Genomic DNA, 20,458 nt, shown 5'->3' on the forward strand with positions numbered 1-20,458 from the left:
ACTTTAATTAAACTTGGAAATACGATTTAAAAAATAGCGCGGATCAGTAAGTGCACTGCACTAGAGCCAAAAAAAAAACAAAACAAACATCCACAATAACGTTCTGACATTTTGTGTTTAAAAATGGCGGACCTTTAATTAATTAGAATTCATTATTGAGATGAGTATTATTTATTAATTTACTTTATCGTGGCATATTATCCTCATGACAGAGTGGATAGCGACGTTGAATCTCTACGGTTTTAGGAGAGCAATATGTATGTAGATAGCGGTTTCAATCCTACCCAAAGCCGGCCAGAGGCTTACTTGGCCAAAACGTGGTGAGACGACAACAACTATGGAAGGCAGTAATTGCTGAGGATGCAGTTAGGAGATTCAGAGTTCCTATCCTGTGTTTGCGGTTACCACTTGACGAAGGCCAGAGGAATAGTTGGCCGAAACGTCGTGAAGCAACAACTAAAAAAAAAAAAAAAAAGTGAAGATAATAAATAGTCTGCAATAAAATAAATTAATAAGTCAGTTTGTCATACAAAAGTGTTCGCACAACTCTTCCACATTAAAGCATTCGATAAATTCTATTTTTACTTGTAATTTATTTTTCTAATGAGTAATTTTTTCATAATTAATAATAAGTAATAAATGTTAATTTTAGGTTAATATATTCTTTCCGGAAGCAATCGTTCTCCAGTTTAATTTTTTGGTATTTATTTCATGCTTCGGCCATAGTTAATAATTTCTCCCTTGCATTTAAACTGCAGGTGCGTGAAACAAAATGGCGTTTCCAATTTCGGCGATAAAGTGTAGAAGTACCAACTATTCTTTATTTTTTATCGTTATATTACTCTCCTCTTTTACTTTTTTACGTATTGTAAAACAATAACAAAAACAAAAAAGTCTTTTTTTTAATAATGATATAAGCGGCACGCCGTCGGATTTTCTGAAAAACTATGGCGTCGTCGTCGTCAACACTGGACGAAAACAAAGAAGATGATGATGACAGTTCGTTGATTTTACCTTCGCGACGCCCAAGAAAAATATCTGACACTCTCAAAAGGATGACTAGGATGAAGGAGGCACGCTTGAAACTTCGGTTGGTAAGTTGTAAGTTTGGATCCAAATAAATTTCAAAGGCTGCATCCATATCACAACATTAGCGAGTGACAAAAACCATGCCCAAACGTGATTCTTGTGGTTACAAATTGGGGGCCCAGTTTAATCAAGAAACGGTTTGTCTTTTCTAGAATGGCGTTTTCTTTTGGTAAATTCTCTTTTTGTTTGATTTAGACGTTAAAAACTGGCAATAATATTCTACTGTCATCCATTAACTTTAATTTTAGCTAATAATTACATTCGAATCAACAATTTAAAGGCTTCAGAATCACTTTCGAATTAATCACAACCACGAAAAAAATCGCCGTGGCAACCATGCCTTTTTATGTACATTTGTGATTTATTGGCCAATATTTGCTATATTAATTTATTATGAAATATTTAGAAATTCTAAATATGGGTGCTTGTTTACATTAGTGATGTTTTAAACCAGCGCATTTCAGGTGAAAACATTATAACGTATTTATGTATCATGTCGAAATTATTCTAAAAATTACGAAAAATGATCCAGTAGAAAAATAATTACCAGTAAAAATAGAATTTTTTGAATTATTGAGTTTTATCGTATGTTTTGTTGTGGAACAGTCACTGGAACAGTTGTGTGACTAGTTCAGTATCACAAACAAGGGAGATTACTCTTGATTTAAAAGAAGGGTTCTCTATTTTTAAACTTAAAAAATCTTAGAACGTAATTGTGAATGCGTTTTTTTTTGTTTTTTTGTTAAAAATGCACATCTACAGAATCATTTTTCGTAATTTTGGGAATTTATATTAATTTCAGCATAATACATGTGTACGTAATTACGTTTTAACCTGAAATGCGTTGGTTTTAAAAGATCACCAATGTAAACAAGCATCCAAATATTTAATAAAAACATTTTGAAATTTCAAATAAACTCACACGACCACAGATATTTAGTGTTATACATCAGCAGCAGCGAACAGTTATGGCTGCTGCTGCTGCTTTCAAACGAAATATTTATAAAGCTCTCTTGTGATGTCATACATGAACTCCCTGTCTCTTTTCTGCCTCTTTCTCCCTCTCGCTTCTCTGGTGTTTCATCCTTCTCCCTGTCTTTTCTTTCCTTTTCCCCCCTCTCTCTCCTATCCCGCATTATTGCATGTGCAACTAGTTTCTAGGAAAACCTTTGACTTTGCATACAACAAGCTTTCTTGTGATGTCATAATAGAACTACCCCCTCTCTCTCTTTCTCCCCCTCTTTCTCTCTCTTTCCTGTCTCTCTTTCTTCTTTCTCTCTCCTGTTTCTCCTTTCCCTCCCCCCCTCTCTCTCTCTCCAATTATCTCGCTCTCGCCTCTCTTTTAATTATTTATGCCATTCGCTTCCTTCCACTACTTCTTTTAACATTTGATTTTATTTGTCATTTGCTTTTCCTTCCACCATCTAAAACCTTCATGTACACCGACTGACCAGAGTGGCAATTATCCTCTGCAGGTTGAAACAACTTCCTCTGAAGGAGGAAGTTTCATGAGAATATCAAATTCACAAGTACTCCACAGTCGATTGTATATTCTGGTCAGAGGAGATGACAACGTTCGGTTTTTGCAGTTCTTACAGGGAGGTGTATGTCCTCCTACATATAATGCCTAGTATTCCCAAATGGTTACCCATCTGATACTGGCCAATCTCAACTTTGCTTAACTTTGGTGATCTAGTGGGAACTAGTGTGGTGCCAATATAATTATGCCATATACATGTACGGATGAAAAAATGGTCACAGTGACAAGGTTACAACAATTTCAAAGGTTAAATGCCTAAAACTCTAGAGGAAGACCTCCAGTTTGTAGTGGAATAGGACCGAAACTGGATGGTAACTTTCAATACTACCAAGATTAAGCTTATTTCCTTTAATAATTATAAAAAACTCTTTCCACCACTGATTACCATAGCTAATGATACACTACCTGAAAGTACTTCCCTCAGCTCCTAGGCTTAACATTCACAAACATGAATTGGAACAAATGCATTGAGGTAATTGCCAAGGCTGCTGAGAGAAAGATGGGCTCTCTCTACCATGCTAGAAGGTTACTCATATACCTGAGAGTGGTCCTGGATATGATCTTAAACTATATCCAGTGGTGAGGCCCCAGCTTGCAGGCTTTGGGGAGTGTGGAGCCACCCTTTAATTACCATTGCTCCTAGGTTTACACTGACCCGGAGAGTCCCAAGTATGGGTTAAATAGAAACGGACTTGAAAACAACAAATATATTCTATTAAAAAAATTTTTTCTTCAAAATCTTTGGATTCGGCATTAAATAACCCAAAAAGGGTTGATATGCTGTAAAACAAAAACCACCAACCAACCAACACCTGAGAGTATCTTGTATCTTTACAAAGCCACTATTCACCTATGTATGGAATATTGTTGTTACATCTGGGCAGGTGCATCTACCACTAGTCTCTCACTCCTAGATAGGGTTGAAAAAAGAGTCGCGACCTATGTCAGCCGAACTCCAACCTCTGTCCCATTGCAGAAATGTGGCATCTCAGTGCCTGTTTTACAAGTACTTGAATGGTAAGTGCTCGTACAAACTCAAATCACTAGTACTCCCTCGATGTAAATATTCCCAACAAACCAGATGAGCAGCAAAATTCCACTCCTTACACTGTAGAGATCCCTGGATGCCATAAAGCCTTCTACTCAAATCGCTTCTTCCCTCAAACTGCAAGACTTTGAAATCCCCTCCCAGACGCCTGGTTCCCTGCCTGTACTGACATGCAGAAGTTCAAGTGTAATATGAACAAACATCTCGCTGCCCAACTCTCTGCATAGTATCTCGGCAAATCTAGTCCCAAATATTAGCCCCTTATAATTTAGTGGCACTGTGCCTTGTTTGGAGAGAAAAAAACAGTAAAAAAGTTGTGCACCTACAACAGGATTTAATTAAGAGTTTAAGTATTCTGATGGGGCATATTTGTGTTACCTTTCTACAGTTAGGGCTATTATCTATTCAGTTAAGTTCACTAGTCTTCCCGCAGATCATGGAATCAGCCTTGTGGGTGGCCAGATAAGGTAAATAGACAAACACTATTGCCGATTTCAAAGCTTCTAGAGACTTCATTTCAATCATAATGTGTCTTCATCTTACGCCCCCCCCTCCCCCCCTTTTTTTTTTAAAACACACTTCTTCCATTTGGATGTAACAGGCTACTATTTGGGACCATGTGTACAGGGGACTATTTGGGGAGAATAAATAGTAAAAAAAAAAAAAAAAAAAATCAGAATAAATCAACATCAGGATCCGTCATCCTTTTGTTTATGCTTTGCTGTTGAGTATATAAAAAATTGCGTTTTGTTGTGAACCCAGGTTGGTGATAGACATGAGTATCATGATTTGCTTGTTGCATCATTATCGTCATTATTGTAGCCAAGTGATCCTTTCATTTATTAATACAAACCAATCCGACACTTGTTCGTTTGGTTTAAAAAAGTTTATTCAAAGAATGGAAACAGGAAAATGATTAACTTATGTGTGATTTTTTTTTTTTTTTTTTTTTTTTTTTACTCGTTTCCTCCAGACAAGGCATCATATTGCCACTTCGGTGTAAGGAGCTACTATTTGGGATCATCTTTATATTGAATTATGTAAGGAAATGAGCAAGATGTTGGTTTACATTACATTTAAATTTTTGCATGTCAGTGCAGTCAGGGAAGCTGAGAGCAGGGAGGAAAGTCTAGCAGTTTGAGGAAAAACTATTAGAGTAAAAAGCTTTCCAGCACCTTGGGACTTCTACATTGAAAGGGTAGAATTTTGTTGCTAAATAGGTTTGTTGGGAGTATTTACATTGAGGGGGCACACGTGCTATAAGTTCATCAGAGCACATTCCATTAAAGTACTTGTAAAACAAGTACAGGGATGCAACTTTGCAGTGATGGGTCAAGGGTTGGAACTTTATTGATAATGTGAGACCTATTAGATTGGAGACTCTTTAGTGGACTCGTCTAAGAGGAAGAGACTAGTCGTGGATGCACCAGTCCAAATGTGGCAACAGTACTCCATGTACGGGCGAACAGTGGCTTGGTAGAGATATAGGATACTGTCAGATGTGAGTAATTTTCTAGCACGGTAAAGGGAGCCCACCTTCTTTGCAATAACCTTTGTAATATCCTCAATGTAATTGTTCCAGTTCATGTTGCCTGTGAATATTAAGCCGAGGAGTTTGAAGGGAGAACTCGCAGATAGAGTATTATTAGTCATGGCTATTAGTGGTGGAGAAGGATTATTGTAATTCTTAAAGAAAGAAATTTAGTCTTTGTGACGTCGGATATGACGTCACGAGAAGGAGTATAAATAGAACTCACTGAGAGAAGTTTGGGACTCATCAGGAGTGCAGTACATTCTGAAGTGGAGAATAATCCAAATATTTTTCTATCTACCTTAGCGACAGATTTGGTGTAAGTCTTCTATTTCAGATCTGCGGTAACAATCAGTCCTAAAAGCTTATCAAATCAAAAGACTTCCTTAGTAAGAGAACCATTCATTTCAACTGGGACAAAGTGAGGATACATGCATTGATGATGAAAAAAGAAATGTCTTCGAATTTACTTGCTACTCTACGAGGGTAGAGTTAGACACAAGGTCGGTTTTTAATGTGGGGAAAATCCAGCTCCCTAAAAAGGGGCACTCTGGATAGGAATAAAAATAAAAATTGCCTCACTCTAGTAGGATTTCTCCTTCATTGATCGAGGCCAGAGAAGGTGAAGTGTAGCATCAGAACAGATACTACACTTTGTTCCTAGCCAAAAGGCCGAGAAAAGTGACCCCCCCCCCCAAATAATGCATTTCAAGTAAAAACACTAATGCATCATGTTGAAGTTAGTAAAAATTCCAAAACTTGTGAAAAGTAATCAAGTAGAAAAATAATTACAAGTAAAAATAAAATTTATCGAATAATGCAGTTTTGTTAATTTTTAAGAGTTCTCATAATGCAGGGGAGACAATTGTAGTTTATCAATTTGATGAAATAATTCTAATTCTTGAACACCAATATGTAAAAATTATTAAGAAAATCAATGCCAACAATAGAATCTTTGGATTCATACGATATGATGATGATTTTAATTTTGTTATTTAAATAAGTTGCTATTATTTTTATGTGTGATTTTTCTTTCTTAAAGTTTCTTTATGACAAACTGACATATCTCTCTTGTTTCAGTTAAATTCTGCCATTTCAAATTAGTTAATGTCGATCCGCCTTTTCTATGGTTTTTGTAAAAATAGTTGTAGCGGATCTTCTATTTGATCATTTTTTTTTTGTGTAATTTTTGTAAATCTTGCTTATTTCAACATGACACCTAAGTATGTACTAGTGTTTTTACTTAAAATGCATTATTTATTATTATTTTTTTTTTTAGATATCTACTTATTATGCACAAGCATTTTACTTTCCATTTTTAAATTCTCTTCAATTTTAATATGGATTATTATCAATATGGCTGACTGTTCTCACGGAGCTTATCATCTGCTCTTTGAAAGCTTTTGTTTCTAGTGTTGATAGGTGTCCACACATGCAATTCATCAGACAGACCAACACCCACTGGATGGGAATGCCAGTTTAGTTGCCAACAGCCCAACCATGGAGCAAATAGTATCAATTTACACGGTAAAAGTAAGAAACCAGACCAAATAGGCACTCGCATCTCTCTTTTTTGGTTCTTATTTAGAATTCAACTTCATAAAAAAACAAAAATACTGACAAATATTCATGATGTATGTACCCATCATATTCCAAAAATTATGCAAATTGATCAGGTATTTAAAAGAAATTTTTTTAAATAAGAAAATCAAATATTATGACGAGAGAGCCAAGAGCCACCATGTTTTTTAAAATGTGTCCTTCAAACTGGTCAAGTGTTCGTTTGGTTTATATTAATGTTTGTTCATTCACAAACGTTGTCTATCCCATCTTTTCTTTTTTTTTTTTGTCTACCTTTTCGACCAGCTTTTTTGTATCATGCCTGTTGTGGCCACATAAGAGTCCGGAAGAAAGACACAACTCTGCATTTAGTAGAAACAAAATATATTAAACAGAAAAGTAAATGAAGGAAATAAAGAGTGTGGTTATACCTCGGTCCGACTGCTTCAAGGGTGTAAACTCAATTTGATTACTGAGATTTATGAATCGTGCTATGGCTGCCAAAAATTATTAATTACTAAAAATCATAAAATTTGATTTTCTTAATTAAAAAAAAAAAAAATACATGATTAATTTGCGTGATTTTTGGAATATGACATCTTTGTTTCATGATGAGTATGTAGATCATAAAAATTTTTCTGTATTTTGTTTTTTAATTAAGTGTAATTCTAAATATGCACTCTCTTTTCTTATTATTCTAATGGGTAACCCCTTACCAAGGCCAAAAGATACTTGAGGATAATGGTTAATGAGAAAGATTGGCATTTGGATGATGAACAATATTATGAGAGGATTGAAAATGGAATGACCAAATTTTGATGACTTAAGAGAGCAACTTGATAAGTATTTGTTGATATTGCACTCGAAGACAACTATGTTGTAGTCTGCTAGAAAGCAATTCTATGGTAATGTGTTCCATAGATGAAAAGTTCTTGGAAAGAAACTCTGTTCATGGTAATTTTGTTTGATTTTTAGGTACACGCAATAAGAAATGAAAGTTCTTTGTAGTGGTGTTCCTGCTATAAATGTTTTACAAGGAGGAATTAGAGATTGGAGCTCAGTCGAGCACTTTCAGTAGAAATAGAGACGAGAAATCCAGGGCCCATCTGATGGGAATACTAGTTTGGTTGCGTAGAATCCAACCATGAAGTAAATAGTGCCTGTTTACATGAAACCAGATCAGACCTGACACATCCTCACATCTTTATTATCTAATGAGTTGTCACTAGGGCTATGACAACAGCATATTCTTTTCATTGTTTTGACTCTCGAGTGTGTATCCGTTGATATCTTATATGCTTTTATATAAAATGATGTGGTTCTCAGTTGATAAACTGTGTCGGATATATATTCAAGAGTCCTGACAATGAAAAGAATATGCTGTTGTCATAGCCCTAGTCAAGGCCAAAAGCCACTTGAGGATAAGGATTGCTAAAATGGATGGATTGTCAGTTGAATAATGAGGAATAAAACATAATGAAGACTCTCATACAATGCTCTCCTTCCCTCTCTCTTATTTACAGTTGATTTGATGACTGATTAATTTAATGCAACTCGTGAGATACGAGTTATTTTTTAAGTTTCTATTCCATCTATTGATTGAAGAAAATAATCCTGATTATTTGTTTGCGACTTACTAAAAGTGCTATTGTAGGCTGCAAGGTAAGTAGTTAAGTAAACGATTTCTTGTTTTAGCTGTGACACAGATTGACATTCTATCTCGGTCAGGCATTTGTAATAAAAATAGTTTTGATCGTCTAGGTTTTGGGTTTTTCTTTTTTTTTTTTTTTTTTTTTCATCAAAGCAAAAATAAATCAAGATTGTGAGAAAACAGTGATTCAATTTACACTTTAAAGTGTTTCGGATTTAATGGTTTTGAATGGATCTAATTTAATGGTTTTGAATGGATTTAATTTAATGGTTTTAAATTAATCTATTTAATTGTATGGATTATATTTTAAATTCATTTAATTTAATTGCTTTGTGTGCGTGTGTGCATGTGAAACAGCACTAACACTATTTGCGTTTAACCAGCTTCCTCCGAAGGAGGAAGTTCCATGGGAGCATGAAATTTACAAGCAGTCCCCAGTCGTATGTATATCCTCATTAGGGGATATGACGACGTTAGGTTTTTGCAATTCTTCCAAGGAGGTAAAGGAGGTATCAACTGTCTCCTACATACAGCGCCTGGTATTCCCAAATTGGTCACCCATTTTAGTAATGACATGGCTCAACGTTGCTTAACTTTGGTGATCTGACAGAAACCAGTGTGTCAATGTGATTATGCCATATGTAATTGCTTCAAATCAATTTATTTGTATTTCAATTGATTAAAAACTTTAATCAATTAAAAATAAAGAAAAAGTAGTTAAAAAACTTAACTGATTCGTTATGCATCACAGCATTATTCTTTTAATTTAGAATTTATTGTCTAAGTGTAATTTTATTTACCTGCCTTCCAAAGCAGCAAATTTTGAAACAAGACCAGTTTACAATCCAGTTCTCCCTCAAAAGGGTACAATCTAGTAGCTGCAAAAGTTGCCACGATCTTGCTACAGGCAATAATTTCTATGAATAATATCAATTAACGCTTTTATCCGGTCATTACAAAAGCAAATTCCCATTTTATTTATTTTTATTCCATTTTCACCCAAACAAGGCATATTGCCACTTTGATGTAGGGGGCTACTATTGGGGGCATAAATGGCAGGGATACTATGTAGGGAGTTGAGCAGCAAGATGTCCGTTCACATTACACTTGAACTCTGCATGTTAGTACAGTTGGGAAAGCAGTAATCTGGAAGAGAGTTCCAAAGTCTAGCAGTTCTGAGGAAGAAACTATTAGAGTAGAAGTCTTTCTTACATCTAGGGATCTCTACTGTGTAGGGGTGGGATTTTGCTGCTTGTCGGTTTGTCGGGGCATATTTATGTCAAAGGGGTACAAGGGCTTGTAGTTCGTCGGTGCATTCACCATTAAAATACTTCTAAAATAGGCAGAGGGATGCAACATTTCATTGATGGGACAGAGGTTGGAGCTTTGATGACAGTTTAGGACCTATCAGGTTTGCGACTCTCTTTTGAACTTTGTCCAGGAGTGAGAGACTAGTAGCAGATGCACCAGCCCAAATGCGACAATACTCCATATATGGGCGAATGGTGGCCTTCTAGAGATACAGGATACTTTCAGGTGTAAGTAGCTTTCTAGCATGGTAGAGAGAGCCCACCTTCTTCGTAGCGGCCTTGGCAATGTTCTCAATGTATTTGTTCCAACTCATGTTCCTTGTGAACGTTAAGCCGAGAAGTTTGAAAGAAATACTTTCAGGTAATATATCTTTAGTCATAACTATTGGTGGTAGTGAAGGTTTCTTGTAATTATTAAAGGAAACAAACTTAGTCTTGGCAGCATTGAATGTGACCATCCATTTTTGTCCCCATTTCATTACAGATTAGAGGTCATCCTCTAGTGTCTTTGCCATTACCTTAGATATGTGTGCATTTGTTTTCCTGTCATGCCTGTTACAGAGTGTTGTGTCATCAGCAAATATACCCATCTCAGAAACAATTTTATAAGGGAGGTCATTTATGAATATTAGGAATAATAAAGATTTAAGGATAGACCCTTGAGGTACATCCACTTTTATATCATATTGTTTAGATGTACGACCGTCGAGGACAACCTGGATTTTTCTCTTATGTAAGAAAGATTTAATTATGTTAAGTATTCGTCCAGTGATACTAAAGGATCTTATTTTCCTGATAAGACCATCATGCCAAACCCTGTCAAAAGCCTTAGATATATCTAGGACTACCGCTCTACCCTCACCTGCTTTGTCCAGTGTATGGTATATGCGTTCAGAGATTACAGTTAGGATATCTGATGTAAAACAGGCTTGTCTAAATCCATATTGTTGGTCAGTCAGAAAAGGTGATGGACTAGAGCTTGGTTAATTATGGACTCAAATATTATGGCGAAAAGCGGGAAGAGGCTAATGGGCAATAATTTAATGGGTCAGTTCTTTCTTTACTCCAAAAATATTGTTTTCCAATCCACTCAGAAAAAGACAACTGTTGTCTTGTTTACATTGTAAACAATACTAATACTTCATGCACTTAATTGCTGCTGATTGTTTATTGAATGAATTGGACTTCTGCACGTGAGCCTCACGAAGATCTTCTGAGTTGTGCATATGAATTACTGAATGCACTACACTTGCTCAGCATGAAGAATTAATCTATTACACTCGTATGATCACGTGGACCTAAATTGTAAATGTCTTAAATGGTAGAAAGGTTGACTGTCCAAGGAAAACTTGGAAACAAGTAATTGAACAAGATCACACAGTTGAATTTGGAGACTGCTGACCCATTAAACCATGATAAATGTAGCATGAGCTTGTGTAATATCAGAAAATGTTTGATCTCTGAACGAGGGAAAAGTGATGTTAAATGAATAAAAGAAATAATAATAATAAAAAAAAAACTAGATGACCTCACAGAAGACACATCTTTCTCTACTCTTAGTTAACCCCATTTGCTGACTGGTCAACATATTGCGTTGTTTTTTGTATTCTCGATTGTTTTGCTTTGTTAATATTTTCTAAGTTGATTAAACTTTTCTTGCAGATAAACAACATTTTGAAAAAAAATGAACCAGAACGAACATCTGAAGAAGTTTCTACACTTGAGAACAATCCAGAGCTTGTGGAAAAGGCTGAGAAAAGGGCAACGGTTCGCTGTAAAATAAAAAAGAGAGTTTTGGAGGTAATCTTCTTTTATTTCTTACCTTAATCTACATTCTTTTAAAGAAAATTTCTTTTGAATTTTTTGTTGATTCATTAAAAAAGAAATCTTGAATTTTTACCCACACCTCGTTCAAATTTGAATGAAAATTAGCATGTAATATATTTTTTGTTTAATGAAATCCTGTTTTGCAAAATTTTAATTTAAGAGGAAACCATGGACCTCCTTTCTAATTAATCTAGCATGGCTACCCAGCAAATGTAATTAATTTCTATTAAAATTATATCTTTCTACCTTTCTGTCTCTATCCTTCTCTGCAAACACCATCCAGCCCATTCCTCTCTAGTTGGACATACATATACATATAGACAAATAACCCTTTATTCCTCAAGGGATTTTTTTTTTTTTTTTACATTGACATTACCATTATCAAGGGCAAGAGGCCACTCGAGGATAAGGGTTAAAGAGTGTACAGTAGAAATTGGACAATATAGTAATCGTTAATAATTGAAATTCGGTAAATTTGTTAACTTATATGAAACGGTTCATCAAAAACTTGTTCATGTTAGACTTGAAGACAACCATATTGTAGTCAGCTGGAAAACGGAAGATAATTCCACAGGTGTGCAGTTCTAAGAAAGAAGCTTTGTTCATGGAATCTACGTTTAGGTTTAGGCACAGATAAAGAGTGGGGGAAATTAGTGATAGTGTTTTCTGCTAGACAAGTTTCTTGTGAAAGTCTGGCGAGGGGGTACCATAGCTTGGAGCTCAGCTGAGCACTTGCCATGAAAATAACGATAAAGCAGAGACAAACTTGCAACATCTCTTCTATGAGAAAGAGGTTGCAGGGAAGAGAAAAGGACATCCCCTGCGAGACTACGAAGTCTATTTTGAACTCTATCAAGGCAGGATAAGTCCTTTCTAGCATCTCCTGCCCAGATGTGGTAATAGTACTCCATCCTTGGATGTACCTGGCTCATATATAGATAGAGAATTGCATCAGCAGTGAGATATCTACTGGATCGATAGAAGGATCCCACCATTTTTCCAGCGGCCTTGACAATGAATTTAATAAGATCAGGAGTAAAGGTCAAGCCCAGAAGCTTGTCAAAACATGGAGCCTCCCCAAGACGAGAGCCATTCATTTCAATTGATACCAGATTTGGATCAGAGCATTGATGATGTAAAGATAAAAGTTTGGTTTTAGATGCATTGAAAGTAACAAGCCACCTCTTTCCCCATTGTACCACTTGCTCAAGATCAGAGGAGAGAGAATTAGAGAGAACTTGGTCGTTTACGGCCTTAGATGTGCTACCATAGATAGTAGTGTCATCAGCATAAATGTCTACGAATGATGTAAGGATGTGATTTGGAAGATCATTAATGTAGATCAGGAAGAAAGTTGGGCCCAGGATGGACTCCTGAGGGACTCCAGCATTAATACTGAGAGCTTCTGATTTTTGCCCATCAACCACTACTCTTATGAACCTATCAGAGAGAAATGATTTAATAATTGAGAAGACATTTCCAGCTGGGTCGGCATTTTCTTTTTCGAATTACTACATAACACTGAAAAATCAACCTTACTGAAGAAACCTTTTATATAACAGATGAGAAATTAAAAAAACGTTTTGGTGGCATTTGAGTACAGTCAACCCCTCATTTTTATAATAAACAAATTGTACCTACTCAACATGTTGCTCTGCAGAATTTAATTTTTGCTTTGTCTTTGTCTTTTATTACCAAATTCGATTTTATTTAATAGGATTTTAAGTGAAATTTAATTATTATAGTCATTATTATCATCATTTGGTCATTAACGTGTTAATTGAACCAAATTGTTATAGAAGTTTTTTTTTTTCTTTTGTATTTGTGATGCTCAGTTATATTTGGTTCACAAATGAACTTTTTCCTATTTGCTTATTTTCTAGATTGAAGATCCACTGGATATTTTGGAAGAGAAGTGTGACCAATTAGCTGAAGTGATTAAGAAGGCCACAAGTATTTGTGTCTACACTGGAGCTGGAATTAGCACGGTCAGTTGCATTTTCGTTTATTCTTTTAAGCAGTTCAGTATTTAATATCTATTAAAATTTTAAACTCCTTTAATGGGTATCTCCTAAATGGTTCAGTAATTAATATCAATTAAAATTGTTAACCTCAAACAAATATCTGAAACAAAAATTTTCATTATATCTAAAAAGATTTGTGTAGGTATATAAATTTTTGCTAAAAAAATAAACAATGATATCAAATTTATTTTGGTAGCTCAATTAACCTCCAAATTCTGACTATTCAAAGTTTGTTAGAAATGTTTAAAAAAATGCTGTCTTGTGTGCTATTTGTTCAAAAGACAATGTTTCACAGTGTATAACTAAAAATGTAAGATTTCAAACAAGTGAAAAATTTTTACAAATGTAATATCATCTTGTGATGAATGAAAACAATAATTATTAGATAAAATTAGTCTGAACATTGGTTAAAATATCATTTAACCCTAAAAAAGTGCCACACTTAAACTATTTATATATGATTCATTTCAACAGCTAATACATCGAATCTTCTTAATATGATTCATAGTCAAATCAAAGTAAATCAATAAAAAATACTCAAATTTTATTTATAGAGCTCTACTTTTTATTGATCACTTTAAAATGGTAGTTTTTAGGGTTTTTTTATCGATATATTTGAACTTAATTCATTAAATATATACAGATAGAAACACAATTTAATAATTGGGCAAAAATTTCTTTAGAATTTCATTCACTAAAAGTTTCAAGTTTATTTTATTTATTTTTGTGACTAACAACTTAATTCCAATAATAAGTTCACCATACTTATCCATCCATCCAGCGTGGCCGTAGCCAAGATTGAACTCACTACACGAGTTTGTAGTGTAATTCAAATCTTGTTGGTAGCTGAATACTTGATACTTCGCCAGGGCTATAAAAGGTATTTTTTATCGTGACATCATCACTAGATGGGGTGCCTACCACGGCTTAAGAGAGTCCCATCTAGAGAGAAGGATAGACTGCGTCAGTTTCTCAACCTGGTATTTTACCTTGCAGTACATACAGTGTCTCGCCTTCCTAAATGATCACCCATCTGGTACTGGCCAGGCTCAACGTTGCTTAACTTCGGTGATCTGATGAGAACCGGTGTGTCAATATGATTGTGCCGTACATATTCAACATGATTGACTTACTATGAATGTCCCTTTTTCTTTTAAAATGAAATTGATTTTATATGCATAAGTAATAATCATAAATTTCAATCCTTCCATAATGTTCTCCATCATTCAATCAACAATTATTCCATTTCATTAATACTTTGAGTAGCTTTTGGCCTTGATACATCATTCTTTAGTATACTACTCTTTAGTAAATCCTTTTTTTTTATTCATTTTTTTTTTTTAAATTAGTAAATATAAATAGTTTTAGAATTTTTTATGGAAGAAATGTTATGATATTGGTTTCAAACATACACACCATAGTGGAGCAATCGGGTGTGTGATCAGTTTCTGCATGGATTACTAGAGTTTTGGATCTTTCAACATCATATTCGTTTCACAACGCCGACCCAATCAGAGATGATCAGTCTTTGATTCACCTTCTAGTGCATTTTCGGAAACTGGACATTTATAACATTAGGGCCCCACACAAATTCTCCTGATTCGCTTTTGATTGATGACTGCCAAAGCCAATTTACATAAAGTGCTAAACTGAATCGAATCTCAAATCATTTTGCTCCAAAGTTGATGATGACATTAAAAGGTTCCATTGACAAACAACTAGTCAAAATAACCATGAGCTTTGTACCAGAATGATTTGGGATTCGATTCAGTTCACCACTTATGTAAATTGGCCAATCAACTCTAGTGTTCTGATTTCCTTACTCCTCCCACACCTCTCATCATCCCTCACAGACTCCCTGCCTTCCTTGAATCTCTTATGCCACTCAAAAACTGATACTCGATTCATGCAAGATGATCCAAAAGCAGTCTAATACATTCCATACGTTTCTGTGACAGTTTTTCCAAGTTTAAAACAGAATTTTATTGCATATCATTCTTTTAAAGTGTCCTCATGCCTGGATTGCTTATATTACTGATATCTGAATCAAAATCTTTCCAGACATTTGTGTCAGTAGCTGTAGGCCACTTGTTTTTTTTTGTTTATTTTTTCAAAATGTACTCAATGTGTGTTGCTAGACATATTGACCACTACTTGGAAGAACTATCGTGAGTGTCCTGGCCCTGCTATTCGTGCATCTTGCCAGGAGTATTTGATATATCTACCCTATTAGGGATCTCATCCTCACACCCTTCAGGAGCCCTTGGGAGTATTTATTTATAACCATGTCTGTAGTGTTCATAATTATATCATGCTGAGTTGTTAACCCAAACATATAACATTTGACGTCTCTCCTACCGTCAGTTGTCTTTCCATTTTGTTAAAAAGTGTGTTCCTGAGTAGTAAATATTTCATTCAAAGTTTAATATACGTTGTTGATCTAAATTTTTCATTGTTCAAACTAATATTGTTTCTTTTCTGCAAAACCAGGCAGCTTCGATTCCTGATTATCGTGGACCAAACGGCGTTTGGACGCTTCTTCGTAAAGGCCAACAACTCAAGTAGGTCTTATTACTTTCTGTTAATTAAATTTATGAATTTCCTTAGTTTTTTTTGTTTTTTTTTATGGCACAAATTAATATGACAATATATAAATATACATATCTATATATTAATATGATAGTGTGTATGTTATTTTTTATTTTGTGTGTCATGCTTAAATCTGAGTGACTGTTGTTTAATTGTTATGGACATCCATTTCTTGTAATAAATAATTTTATCAAAGTTTTGGTTTCAGTTTCGATTATAGCTGAAGAAACTCCTGTTATATATATATATATATATATATATATATATATATATATATATATATTTTTTTTTTTCATAAGTTTTGGTTTAGGTTTCGATTCAAGCTGATGCACCCAAGTCATATGGATATATTTTTTTATTTTTGAAATTGCAACTTTATAATATACTAGCGAGGAATAGCCGGCATTGCCCGGGTGTTTGGAGGTGTGTGTGGTTTTGGGTAAATCAAAACTCTGGAGGGGGGGGGTTAAAATAAAAAAAAAAGTTTTGGTAGGTAAGTGTGAGGATCGAACTCGAACCCTTGAGGTGAAGTTGGAAATTAAAGTGTGAAAAAAAAACCATGCGACGTTAACCATTGGGCCACCGCGAAATACTAACGGAAACATGTTTGAATTTATTTAATTATTAAAAACAGAATTGACACGTGGCCACAATAAAAGTTAACTCTGCTACTTCTATTTGACCTCATTAATGAGGTCAAAGATGTCACGGAGTTAACTTTTGCTGCAGGGCAGCGTTTGGGTTTGTTTACCCAACTTTGACTATTTTTTTCCCCAAGATGTTGGAGGGGGAAACCAGCTCCCCATTGTCCAGATTAAATAGCAATTGTCTAAGGAGTTTGGCCCCACATTGATCAAAGCTGATTTCTTCTGGATGTTTCCCAGTGCGATTGCCGGGAACAGTGCCTTAGCTTTGAATTAGTTTCGCTTTTTATACAAAAAAGCTGAATGAACACAAGACGGGCTGAAATACCAATAATTTTGTAAAAATCGACATAAATAAATCTAGAGGCGACCCGTGTTCCCAAATCCTAGATATTATTATCTAGGGGGTATATAAACAGTTCTAAGCGGTAGTACCCCCCCCCCCCCCCCGGAGTGTCGGCGAAGAAAGCCTTTTCGAGACATACATAAGATGATCACACACGTTTTGCCTTTTATATATATATAGATAAAAATCAATGGCACATTAATTATATAATAATACATAAGAAATCTGCAAGAATTTAAATATCATATTTAAGTGTACCGGCTACTCTGGGCATTTCTGCTAGCTTAGATAAATACTTTTGCAGTTTTAACAAAAGAGCTACAATAATATCAGAGCATCTCCATTTATGCTGAACATCCACAGAATGCCAACATCAATATATTACATATGAATGAGTCCCCTGTGGAATTTCTACAGGCCCCACTAGTTTATGGTAGTATTTTTTATTTATACAAACATAAAGCTATGTCTATTTATGTGTATGTATATATATATATATATATATATATATATATATATATATATATATATATACACACATAAAATTTTATATAAATATTTTCTGTATTTATTTTAACAGTGCTCAATACATAAGTAGAGCTAGGTAGTAAGTTTTGAAAATATATATAGCAATTAAGTTACACAAAATTTTCCACATTTTATCCTTGTGAGGATTTGTCAGGCTTTGATCAGAAAGCAAAGAAAAAAATCCTTGCTAAAACAACAAAGAAACGAGTGTGCGCATGTTTATTAACTACAATAAATGGGTGTTGAGTAACTAAGAATTTGATTGGCTGACTAGCAAACCCAGTATCATGGGGATATATAAAAACATTAAGAAACGTTAATTTCATGCATGATGAATTCTTATAAGGATGAAGTGTGGAAAATTCTGTGTAGTTTAATTGCCACATATATTTTAAAAAAAACTTATATATATCATGTCTCTACATAAAATGTTATAAAGAGCTATTATATTTTATCAATCAATTTTCAGTATTTACTTCAACAGTGCTAAATACATGAGTAGAGCTAGGTAGTAAGTTATGAAAATATATATGGCAATTTCATTTTAGCCTGACGAGTCCCTTTGGGGATGAAACCTGGAAGATTCTGTGTAGGTTAATTGCTATATATATATTTTCATTATTTGAACTACTTCCTTTTTTTTTTTTTTTTTTCTTTTTTTTAAAACTCTTATTCACCCCAAAGAAGGCCATGTGGACATAAGGAGCTATTATTTGGGACTATATCTACAGGGACTGTAGAGTGGTGAGCAGCAAGATGTCTGTTCACATTACATTTAAATTTCTGCATGTCAGTATATTCAGGAAAGCAGGAGACCTGGAGGGAATTCTAAAGTCTAGCAGTGAGGGAAGAAACTATTAGAGTAGTAGGTTTCCTGGCAGGTGGCATTTTGCTGCTTGTTGGGTTAGTCGGGAGTATTTATGTTGAGGGCGTACAAGTACTACAAGTTCATCATAGCACATTCCATTAAAATATTTCAAAAACAAGCACTGAGATACAGTTTTGCAGCAATGAGACAGGAGTTGAACTTTGGTTGATAATGCAGGACCTATTAGGTGGAAACTCTTTTTGGAGCCTGTTTAAGAAAGAGACTAGTGGTGAGTGTACCAGATCAGATGTGACAACAATACTTCATGCATGATCAAATGGTGACTTTGTACAGATAAAGAATACTGTCAGGGTGTGAGTAATTTTCTCTCACGATAGAGAGCCCCCATTCTTTGCAGCGGCCTTGGCAATGTCTTCAATGTATTTATTCTAATTTATGTTATCCGTGAATGTTAAGCCGAGGAGTTTGATTGAAGCTAGTGTATTATTACTCATGGTAATTGTTGGTTGAGAAGATTTTTTTATAGTTGTTCAATGAAAAGAGCTTAGTTTTAGCAGCATTAAATGTTACCATCCATTGACGTCCTCATTCCATAATAGACTGGAGGTCATTCTCTAAGGTTTCAGCCATTGCCTTAGATATGTGTGCATTTGTTTTCTCCTTGTGTCTGTTATAGAGCATGGTGTCATCAGAAAATATAACTATCTCTGAGACAATTTTGTCAGGGAAGTTGCTTATGAATATCAGAAATAATAAAGGTCCAAGGATAGACCCCCTGAGACATACTCGCATTTATATCATATTTGGATATACACTCACCGATGATAACCTGGATTTTTCTCTTATCTAAGAAGTATCTGATTATATTAAGTATTCATCCAGTAATACTGTATGATTTAATTTTCACGAGAAGACTTTCCTGCAAGATCTTCTCGAAGGCTTTAGATATATCAAGGGCTATTGCTCTAGCTTCCTCTGCCTCATCCACTGCATGGTATATATGTTCAGAGATGACCATTAAGATATCTGCAGTAGAATTTACTTGTTTAAATCCATACTGTCAGTTGGAAGAAGTTTAGTATCTACAAGGTGGTGGACTAGTGCTTGATTCATAAATAACTCAAAGATTTTAGCAAAGAGAAAAAGAGGTAGCTAATGGGGTGATAATTAAGTGGGTCAGTTCTTTCACCATAATTCTTGAAAACTGGTACCACAGAAGCAATTTTCCAGCAGTCAGAAGCAAGATTTAGTAAGGCATTTGTTTTAGAATTTAGAGAGAATAGGGGCTACTGCAGCGAAGTTGTAATGAGATTAGACCCACAAGTCTTGGAAGTGTCAATGTTTTATGATATCACGAACATGAGAAGGGATGATTTTCAAACTATCGAGTATAGCTTCTATCAGCAAAGGGAAATTTGGGAAGGAGTGGTTTGTTGGGTCTAAGGTAGAGTTAGAAGTGAACCGCCAGGCAAGCAGTTCAGCCTTCTCGGTTGCTTTGCAAACAACATACTGATTTCATTTTGGATGTTAGCCAATCTTTTTATTTCAAATGCATCTTGTTGAACTCTGGAATCTTTCTATTAAACTTGGAGAATCTGTATGAAATTTCAAACAGAGTTTATTATTTAATCCGCAAGGGTTAGCTAGTTCTCATTTCATCAGCCATGACCAGATAGAAGTAATTGTATTCTTTGTATCTTTCATTTTCCATGGATTCAGCTGAAGTAACATCCTGCATAGGAATTTCAGTATAGGATTTACAGTTTTTGATTTATTTGGATTTTGTTTGTTAGAAAGTGTTTAGTTTGATACTTTTTTATTTTTTTATTTTGTATTATTTGGATTATTCAGCCTTCTCTTATATTGACTGTTATTTGCATAATGTTTGCACATAACCTCTGACCTTTTTCAGATATATATTGTTGAACTTGAGAATCTACAT

At 34.7% G+C, this 20,458-nt stretch overlaps 2 protein-coding genes across 2 annotated transcripts in view; one reads left to right on the forward strand and one right to left on the reverse strand.

Moving 5' to 3' along the window:
* The window catches only part of LOC145291911 (histone-arginine methyltransferase METTL23-like), a 34,252-nt gene extending 33,796 nt beyond the window's left edge, over window positions 1–456 (reverse strand). The window contains exon 1 of the mRNA XM_080137748.1: window positions 184–456. Within this exon, the coding sequence (XP_079993874.1) occupies window positions 184–207 (24 nt within the window). The 5' untranslated portion in view covers window positions 208–456. The remainder of the gene's footprint in view (window positions 1–183) is intronic.
* Window positions 457–805: 349 nt separating this feature from the next.
* Window positions 806–20,458, forward strand: part of LOC145291910 (NAD-dependent protein deacetylase sirtuin-7-like) — a 36,781-nt gene continuing 17,128 nt past the window's right edge. The window contains exons 1-4 of the mRNA XM_080137746.1: window positions 806–1,094; window positions 11,392–11,529; window positions 13,440–13,544; window positions 16,071–16,141. Coding sequence (XP_079993872.1) covers window positions 948–1,094; window positions 11,392–11,529; window positions 13,440–13,544; window positions 16,071–16,141 — 461 coding nt within the window. The 5' untranslated portion in view covers window positions 806–947. The remainder of the gene's footprint in view (window positions 1,095–11,391; window positions 11,530–13,439; window positions 13,545–16,070; window positions 16,142–20,458) is intronic.

The sequence above is a fragment of the Euprymna scolopes genome, chromosome 13, assembly GCF_053919585.1.
Source record: "Euprymna scolopes isolate OS-2025 chromosome 13, ASM5391958v1, whole genome shotgun sequence".
Classification (NCBI taxonomy): Eukaryota; Metazoa; Mollusca; class Cephalopoda; order Sepiida; family Sepiolidae; genus Euprymna; species Euprymna scolopes.